This window comes from Telopea speciosissima, chromosome 1 (genome assembly GCF_018873765.1).
Source record: "Telopea speciosissima isolate NSW1024214 ecotype Mountain lineage chromosome 1, Tspe_v1, whole genome shotgun sequence".
Lineage (NCBI taxonomy): Eukaryota > Viridiplantae > Streptophyta > Magnoliopsida > Proteales > Proteaceae > Telopea > Telopea speciosissima.
In genome coordinates this window covers 20,762,943-20,772,983 of record NC_057916.1, presented here as the reverse complement: position 1 = coordinate 20,772,983, position 10,041 = coordinate 20,762,943, and the positions used below count along the sequence as shown (strand labels likewise).

Sequence of the window (10,041 nt, the reverse complement as noted above, 5' to 3'; positions counted from 1 at the left end):
ATTATTTCCAATGCAATGCTTATTAGTGGGAAATTGCACTCTGACGACTTAATGAGAAATCTCCTTTCATAATAAATCTAACGTTAAAAAGTATTCTTCACTGGAAAAGTGCCAATTGCTAATCTTAGACAAGTTGCTTGTCAATGCGGTACTTGCAATTTGTCTGGATTTCAAGCCTCTTTGATGGCCATGGCTTTCAAGATTTGAGGAATCGTTTCATACAAAAAATATATATAGATATATATATATAAAATAAATAAAATCCCTATTTGAGGAATCTGATACTGATGGCTTCTTGCTTTGGTGAGAGATCAGATTCAGATTCATCTTTTAGAATCCAACTACTAGCTAGTTGGCCAGATTTATTTTTCTGTCTTTGTTTTTGTCGAAGGATACAATACAGTTGATGGATGGGAATGAATGAATGAAAGATGGTGGTAGCCAGTCAACTTAATAAAAAAAAAGACTTTATGGCCATTTACTATATGAGCATCCACCTTAAAAGCTAAGTTATAGATTATTACATTCTTGCATTGGAATAGAGATATGATGGTATCCATGAGTGCACTTTTTCTTTTATGGAAAAGATTAGATTGGGCACAAACGCTTCATTTTTAAAAGATACTGTTGTCTTGTATGCAGCCGTCACAGAGAATATATGGGATCATACTACTTCACAAAGAGATTTTTTTTTAGGATCTGTTTGGTTGTAACTTGTAAGGGGAATTAGAGTGGAGGGAAGTGAAAGTTTTAGATGTAAAAGTTAATTTTTTGTAAGGGGAAAGTTCCTGTAGGGGAACGTGGTTCCTACGCATGCACGGGGTCAATGGAGGTGCTCACGGAAGCATCAACAGGGCAGGTACTTCCGACTTTCATGTGATGTGGGCGGGTGGTCATTTCGTCTCTTTTGTATCTTGGTGCAGGGGCCACACTCTCCCATAAAAATTATTTTTTTCTTTTTATAATAATTATCACCCCAAATGATTATGTCACGAACTTCAGATGGCCGGCATTCCAGGTTTTTTGGTGGGTGAGGACCATTTGTCAGGTTTTTCTCTTAGAGGTAATGTAATTTTGAGTAGCATTGCATTTGCAAAGCTTGGTAATGATCAAATGAGGCTTTTCATATAAATGATTTTCCATGACCACAAGACCGTTGTAGGTCATTTTGATTCCAAAAGAAACCCATTGAGGAAGTAAAGAAATTTTAACTTTCATATCCAAATAACCAACAATCTCATTATGTAGAATACTACCAAGCGAATTTGGTGAGAAATGCAAACTTTTTTACCCTAGATTTTGGGAACCCTAGAAGTACTATTTTCTTTGTTTCTACATAGTTAATCTAAAGTAACTGAAGGCTTATTTCCCCTTAGTTGAGTCTGTCTAACTCTATTTACCAAAAAGAAAAAGGTCTGTCTAACTCCTCTTCAAATGGCCAAAATGAGCATCGTTTGACTAGCTAGTAGCAGATTAAGGAATTGTGAGACGACGAGATCAAATCAATATTAAAGTGAATATTTTTGTAATCAGTTCCTCACATGATGGAGTAACTAACTCCACCCAACCGTTTACAGATTCAAACTCCTCATTAAGCTTAGAGACAAGGAATTTGAGGTTTCGAGTTGGAGTACAAGGCCTAGCTTTCAGTATCAGCAAAGGGCTGAGGGACATAGTTGGCGTGGAAGAAAAATCGGACTATTCAGGGGAACTGGCGTGGGTGAAACAATTCTTATCATGAAAAATATAATTATCAAATATGGTAAGAATTTTAGACAATTTACTCAATCATGATTACAAACTTCCTTTTTTTCTTTTCAAAACTGGTTTCATTCCCTTTCCTTCCCTTTACTTGCAACTAGATAGAGCTTTACTGAATAGTTTCCCCCACTTGTGAGTGTGCTTTTGCATGACAATACTTGTTTTGGACTTTCTCACACAGATTTATCACCACACAGATTTATCACCAAGAATGAATAATTCAAGAGAGAGAACAAATAATAGAAATTAAACAATAATTATTGAGATCAAAATTTTATTGTTCCAATTTAGTGGAGAGAAGATAAGAATTATGCCCAAAATTTTGACTAAGTCGGCATTGAAATTGAAAATTGGCTGATCTGCTGCTGCAAGGGAATCAAAGATTGCTCCCACTTTCAACAAATAATCAATCAACCGGGGAGGACAATATTCTATCCTTTCATAGCTTTATGCAATATCCTTTCATAGCTTTATTGCATACAATAGAAGGACAATATTTTGGTCCACAAGGAGTACATTGGTTTATGCTCCCATAAAGTACTCTGGGACAGAATTCTGTACTAACTTTAGTGATACGGATTATTAATGTTTTTCATTGGAAGAATTATTTGGTTTATTCCTTGAGTATTGTATGCATGCAAGTTTAAGAATGCTTGGTTTATTTCTAAGGGCTTGTTTAACTTGTATATTTTAAGGAATTAATTGCTATTTTTGAATATATCATCGATTTTTGTGAGTTTGAGTTTTGAACAAACACAGGATATTCGTGACGGAAGATAATGTCACAAGGCACAACATGTGACAAGTTTTGGTTCTTTAAGTAACCCGTGATGATTCAAAACATCATGAAGGCCTTGTTAATTAAGTTATTTTAGCTTTTAAGGCATGTTTTAGGTGATTTTTAGGAGTCCTTGTGTCACATAAAGATTAAGTGGTGGCACTTGAGAATATTTTGGAGTTTCTGATGCAGTTTATTTGTGAAATGGACATTTAAGAGACCTACAAATTGCCACACTTTAGTAAGGTCCATAAAAGTTGAAGGAAATGGAAATGTTTTAGATAAATGGTATAAACATCTTTTTTTTTTTACAATTAATACATGGAAATGGATAAGATCCCCATAGAAAATTAGCTAATTTTCATATATATATATATATATATATATAGAGAGAGAGAGAGAGAGAGAGAGAGAGAGAGAGAGAGAAATAAGATAAAGTGATAAACATTTAGGCATGAGAAGATATAAAGAAGGAAAGGATATACACAACAGTGTACTTCCCAAAAGAACAATGGAGGCAATGCTAGTGGTTGGGTTGTTTTGGTCAAGATCAAAAGAGAAAAGGAGAGAAGCTAGAACTTCTGAAATTTACAGTTTAGAATTGGAAAGGGAAAGGCTTGGCTAGAAAACTTAGGAGTATTTATATAATCTAAAATCCTGTATCTCCAGTGAATTTGCAGAGTTTTCACCATCAGAGGCAGATTCAATGTGCTTCTTCGTCATTCTTCCAGTAACAACATCAATGAGGACAATGGATTGGTGACCTGGTATGGAGAGCCATCATGGAGTAGATACACAAACATGAAACAAGCAGCACCTGGAACCACAAGCTTGGGGACAGAAAAGTTTATATATCCTGTGGAGCATTGGCTATATTCTGTGAAGAGAATCTGTGGGTCATCTCTCTGAAATATGTTTGAATATGTATTTACAGAAGATGAAAATAAAATCTTGGAAATGATTGATACATGCATATTATTACATTTGGAAAAGCAATATTTAACAAATAACCAACCCTGAAGAACCCCACAAAAACTAAGGGGGAGCTGATACAAGCTTCCCAGATCAGCTCAATCCTTCCAAGGGGAAAGCAGTAATATTATCTAAAAGGATGGAACCAGAGGGTCTTCCAAGGAAAACAAGTCACAGCTATTACAATTACAAAGGAACATTCCCTGTCAGACGAATGTGGTCCAGGGTACGACGTAAGCCATATCTATTTACGGCAGCATTGGCAGCTCTGAATCCTTCACCATAGGCCGTTGAGATGTCTTGAGCAATCTGGTGCATGAAGAATTCCCCAAGTTTATTCTCGACATCAGATTTTCTACCTTTTTTAGATGAAGAAGAAGAAGATGAGGATGAAGCTGTTGATGTAGATGGCATGCTTCTCAATCCAGGCAAGACCTCTGACTCAAGCCACATGTGAGAGAGCACCTGACAGATGCCTTCTTCAACCTCAGGGTTTAGATTGCAGTACCCTGCTTGATTTGAAAAACTATGAGACAATGCCCATGACAAAATGCTTCTAAGCAAAAAGGTAGAGAAAATCATCTCATACTACCTTTGAGACGTAACCATCCATGCATCAATTCATGGGCAAGAATAGAACCTGTTAATAATCTGCATCGAACATGAGGGTTTCTGTTAAGAAGCAGCCAGTCACAACCTGAGACTGAAGATTGGAACACCACTCAAAACTGTTATGCTGCTTTACTATCAAGAAAAGAATTTGCTAGAAAAACAGAGATAGGCATAAAAAGATGCAGGCCACAATAGGAATTTGATTCGTTGAGTGTCATTCCATCATGTTTAGGACAAGATATAGTTAATGAAATATTAAATCAGGTTTTCCTGCAAGGAGTGAGATCAGCTTCACAAATGGCACGGTCAACTAATCTCAGGGATCTGTTTAATTAATTTTAGTTTATAGAGTTTTGATAAAGATTTTTTTGAGACTACCATTAAGAGGGGGAATATACTCTAAAACCATCAGATTATAATTGCTTTATGATCTTTTTATAGTTCAGTTGGAGCGAAATAAATAGAAATCTTATCACCAGAAATAAAAGTTTTGTTACTATATCCACTGGAAGTGTCAGGAAAACTTGATATGGAACCAAAGAAGCCATGAGTTCTTTGCTGTGTTTCAAATATGATCAGAATATAGTTTTATGTGTTATCCATTTAACTTTCAATTTGGGAAAAAACAGTAGGATGGTATTATTAGATTGTTACTGAGCTTCTTAGTAGTGGGCTGACTCTAGGAATAACCCCCCCCCCTCCACCATCCCCCAAAAAAAGAGGGTGCACACTGACCTTTGTGGTGATCAAGTCTCACATGGACTGACTATTTGGTTCTTGATATCTGATTCCACTAAGTTTATAGAGGTGTACAGTGTTTCACTTGTCATTACTAAAGGGACATGACTCATGACTACATAAGTGCACAATGAACTTCCACAGGTACAGGTAAACTATTTTGGCCAACAGGGTTTATTCCACTACCTCAGTTGACGTGGGAAATCATTTCTGTTACCAGACAATCAGCAAAATATATGTAATAGCCTTGGCGGGGTAGGAGGAGGGGGAAGCAGAAGACCGGGTTTTTGAATCAGAAATTTTCAGTGAAATCAAAATGCTGGATGGAAGAAAAAGGAGAACCACTGGAAACATTCGAGAGAAAAAATTTATTGTAACTATGCCTCAGTTTCCTTCTTCCTGCCACCAATCAAGCCGCATGAAAAAAAAATGATAACTATGTCAACATGCAAACAGCAATCATGCAGTCCCATTATTGATTACTAGCTTTGACTTTAGCAGTGGAAAGTGTATCTATGTTCCAATTGAAAACCACTCAGAAGCTTTTCCAATATCAGAATCCCTAAAGCAGAACTAAACAAAACTCAAATTAACAATAAATTTCCAAATCCTTAAGGACTGGTTAAAAGAAGGCCACTGTCTCATCCTTTTAGCATAATTACACAAAACATCTTCTTTTTTTTTGGTGGGGAGGGGGGATTTTTTTTGCACTTATGGAATGGCCACACTTGGTTCACATCTGCCTCATTTTAAAAGCCCATGTTTGATGCCTCATATAATAACAGATTTCAATGTGAAGACTCAACTGAATCCACTGAAAGAAATCGGCACTATGAGAATCAGAAACATACAGAGGAAGAACAAAAAGTTAAAGGAATTATTAAGATTAGTACCTTGGGAGGCCATACAGAACAAGGATGGCAGTAACCTCACATTTTCGAGTCAGTTTTTGAGAATATTTTTTCATGCCTATAAGCCGGTTGCCCCCAATTCTTGGCCTTTGATGTATCTAAAGATGTTAAAGAGAAAATGAAAAATTAATGAAAATTTGCTACTTCAATCTATGAAGATAACGTAAATTTTATGAAAAGGAAAAACCAAAGTTACAGATTCCAAGTCATACACCGCTAACAGTCTGCTCTTCAGATAGACATAAACCCCTTGTCTCGGGCATGTGATGGTAGCCCTGTAAAGAAGAATCGGTTTTGAATCAAGGGATTTGCAGAAACAAAGTTTGTAAATTATAGAAGAAGATTTCATCATTTACATTTTTCTCCCCTTCAATAGCTTCATTGAGGGCTTGTCTTTCAACCAGCAGCATGGGAATCTGTTGATCTATTTTCATATTCATTCCTTCATAGTAGTCTCTGATAGCATGGTAAAGGGGTTGGCAGTCACCAGTGTCCATGATAGCAGATTCCATACACTCGAAACATAGAGTACGTCCATCCCCCAAAGAAATGTATCTTGCGTTCCATGACTATATTACAATAACAAACCACCGTCACAGCAACCGGAACAATCAAGAATGACATATCAACTGCTTTGGACCTTACATATTATGTAGTAAAAAAACAAGAGTAGACTAACTGAAACACCAGAGTGACAGTTCCTTAATGATATAGTAGACATAACTGAAGGACCATAGTTGGCATAGTATAAAATTATCATACCTCCAGTCGTTCACAACTACAACAACGAGCAGTATTATCATACTCATGTGAAGGACAATATTTTTGACACCAAAATGGATGAGATCTATACTCAATTAAACCAGCTCCATTTATAGGAATCTGAAAAGATAGAAGAAATGATGAGAACCAAAAATGATGATAATCCAAAATTTAGTTGCCATATTTGTGAGAAACAAAAAAACTTAGATATTGGACCTATGCCTGGACCAAGAAGGATAACCACTTTTTCCCAGCATGCTGTGTGCCAATATACATGAGTAACTAATGCTATGCAGTGCATTATGCTAAACTTATATTTTATGGTGTACAAATACCACACAACTTCCATTAGTCATCATCTTAGGAACAGCACTCAAAAAAGGACGTAATCAGTCTGGTTTTGTACCCACAGTTTCTTTAAAAACAAAGTTCAATAGTGTCTGTAGAGCTAGGAAAGCTGAGTTCGAATCAATTGTACAAAGTTCATATGTATTATGAGAACTACCAATGAAGTGTAAAGATAAAAAGCAGGTACTCCTACTCATCAATAGCAATAAAATAACAAAAATTAAAAAAACTTGGGAAACAAATAAAACCTATGGTTTAGTGAAGACCTGTAAGAAATAGAGTTTGAAGAGTAGTAGTTCCTTACATATTGATGGCAGACTTCACATTTGGGATGGTGCAACTCTTTGAAACAGGACTTGTGGTATGGATTCCTACCTGACAAGGTAAACTTTGATTCAACAGAGAAAAAGAATTTGTAAGAGATGGACACTATTGAACAATATATTTCCAGGAGAAAAGTATGTCATCATGGGGGAAAATATACATGTTTCAGGAACTCTATACCTCATGCTCAGTGATTGGGCGATGACAAGCATGACAACGGAAACATTCTGGATGCCAAAAGGCTCCCATAGATCCTAAATAATTTCCACAGCCTATTTGGCGATTACAGCCACCACAAAATCTGCAATATGCACATGAATACTGCCAAGATCAATGATCAATCAAGAACCAGATTTTGAAATTACAGTACTCGAAATAAAATCTCCCAATTATGAAATACTCACCTCCCTAATGAAAATATAACTTGATGGACCTTGTTTATCTACTATATATTTTAATACCTTGAAACTTAACATTATTGTCAAAAAATATTGGGTGTTCTGTTTGATTAATTTTACGTAATTAAGATACATTTGAAAAATGAGTATAACCTTCTAACTTCAGATATCAAGTGTTACTCATTGTGTTCATCTAATGGGGAAAGTGACATTACCCAAGCAATTTACCATTGGCACCTATCATTGGAGCAATATATCCATGGAAAAATGAAGGAAAGCTTAGACAAGTCAGAGAATCTCTAGGCGTTTAATTCAGCAGGCTCCAAAAGTGTCTTGACTTGGGCAAATTAACAACTGGAGGTTATTAACTTGTACAACCATAGCTCAGCCTCGTTATGGTAGTGGCGTTCTGACTTGGTGGACTAGGCACAAGAAAATTAATTGACTCAACCAACTAAAAAGTCAACTCACCAAGTTTTTCATCCATGATAACCAAAGAAAAGCAGTAAAAATGTGGGTAAGAGACAACAGAAAATTTCAATGAAACTAACCTATATCCTCCAGGGAAATACTGTGGAGGGTAAGGAGGATATCCAGCCATATTCAAGGTTTCTTTAAGTGATCTAGGAAGCTCTTCATCATTGTCTGTGCGGCTTTTGTATCCTGAAATCCAAATATCCAATATATCATATTATGTACAATCGAAGAAAGAAAGAAAGAAAAGAAAGGACAAGCATCTAAGGCTTTCAATATATTCTCATGAACAGGGAAGATAGAAACCCCCAAAAGTAAACGCAAAGAAGTGAAAAGAAGTATTTCCTCATCTATAAGTCAAAATGGAGCAGAAAAATCTGCCTTTTCATCCTATTCTCTTTTTAAGGGTAAATAAAGTACACAATTTCAATGCAACCTACCATTTGGCTTCTTTAAATCCTCAGCCAGAGAAGAAAGTGCGATTGGATGGTCCAATTCATCATTCTCCGTTCTGGATCTGTCATCCTGATAATGACTTACACAAAGCTTAGTCATTGAACTTCCGACTTCCCGAAAGGAAAAAAAAAAAGAGAAATAAGAAGATATGAAGAAAGCTTTAAAGAAAGAAATTAGCAAAAGCTATAGTAATCATAGATAGTTAAATAGATATAAATAAAATTGTTTTAGCAATCTAAGCATATATCCATCCATCTATCCGTTCCATCCTAGCAACCGAAATAGGAAAGAAAAAAAACAGTAGACATCCATCCTCTGTCTTGTCCAACTTATCGGAGCAGTTCTTGTGCACAAGAAAGTGGAATGTTCGAGTCCAATAAATATAACTTTCAAGTCGATCACCTCATTAACACAGCTCTGTTGTTATCATATGAACAAGAAATTAATAAACCAAGAGAAAAGTATGAAATCAAAATTCACAATGAAAATACCGTAGATCTTGCTGGAGCACGAGACACCATGTTTTCATCCCCAAGAAACTGTGGACGGTGTCCAATCGTTTCTCCGCGACCTGAACCTATTTTGAAGATCTTGCCGATCCATTTCATGAAGCGAGATTTTCTTTCGGTATCTGAAGAGAAAATTTCCTCTGTTTCATCGCTATCAAATAAAATAGTAGAAAAGCAAAAAAAAAAGAGAAAGCCATGAACACACTATTTGGCGATGTGCTTCCTAACAAAAATTAATAGTATGTACGGTGTAGGTCACTAATTTCCAAGTAACAGAACTGATCAATACTGTCTACAGAAACAAAAAACATTCAATAGCACATACTATTCGATAGTACGATAGAAAGTATTTTCCAAATGACATTACAAATGGCAAACGCAGGTAATACGGAAAAAAGAAGACGAAGATGCAATATGAATGCTCAAAATCGATAGAAGATGGAGAGAGAGAGGAAGCGCACCGTAGACGGAACGCTTATTGAAATGGTTCACACCAGAAGAAGCCATGAATGGAGAAACGAAGGCGTCAGGCGTCAATTTCGTCCAAATTTGGATTGGACGAGAAGGAAACAGAAAGGAAGAGGTGGAGAAGAAGAAAGAGTCTGCAAATATTGGTAGCAGGGAATTGAGGAAGAAAGCATAATAAAAAGCGATGGAGAGAGAATATGTCTTTCTGTGTGAGTGTTTAGCTCTGAGAAAGAGAGAGAGAGGGAGAGAGATGCTTGTCTTCGAAAGCAATGAAGGAGAAAGTTGGGCGATGGAGAAAATAAAGAAAAAAATAAAAAGGAAAAATGATTTGGGGGAGAATATGCTAAGGTGAGAAGGGAAGAAGGGAAAGTAGAGGTGGACGGTCGAGAACTACAGAGAGAAGCTGCGGGAGGCGCACGCATCACGCTTCGGTTTTTTTTTTTTTTCTTTTTCCTTCAGATCAACCAAACGATGTCCCAACGATTCTTTTTCTGAGTTTATTAATAAAGAAGAAGAAGAAGAAGAAGATG

General features: G+C 36.3%; 1 protein-coding gene across 2 annotated transcripts; it reads right to left on the bottom strand.

Moving 5' to 3' along the window:
- Nucleotides 1-3,424: 3,424 nt before the first annotated feature.
- LOC122657025 (protein DA1-related 2-like) lies at nucleotides 3,425-9,802 on the bottom strand. 2 transcript variants are annotated; one of them, XM_043851765.1, is made up of 12 exons: nucleotides 9,505-9,800; nucleotides 9,026-9,165; nucleotides 8,519-8,603; nucleotides 8,156-8,267; nucleotides 7,387-7,507; nucleotides 7,187-7,270; nucleotides 6,535-6,654; nucleotides 6,129-6,341; nucleotides 5,985-6,047; nucleotides 5,755-5,870; nucleotides 4,104-4,162; nucleotides 3,425-4,020 (listed from the first exon to the last, which is right to left on the bottom strand). In XM_043851765.1, exons 1-12 carry the CDS (start codon nucleotides 9,548-9,550, stop codon nucleotides 3,698-3,700), a joined length of 1,482 nt encoding a protein of 493 aa, XP_043707700.1. In that variant the 5' UTR covers nucleotides 9,551-9,800; the 3' UTR covers nucleotides 3,425-3,697. The 2 variants fall into 2 exon arrangements, with proteins under 2 accessions (XP_043707700.1, XP_043707710.1); XM_043851775.1 differs by lacking the exon at nucleotides 6,535-6,654 and having other exon boundaries at nucleotides 9,505-9,802.
- Nucleotides 9,803-10,041: the final 239 nt, after the last annotated feature.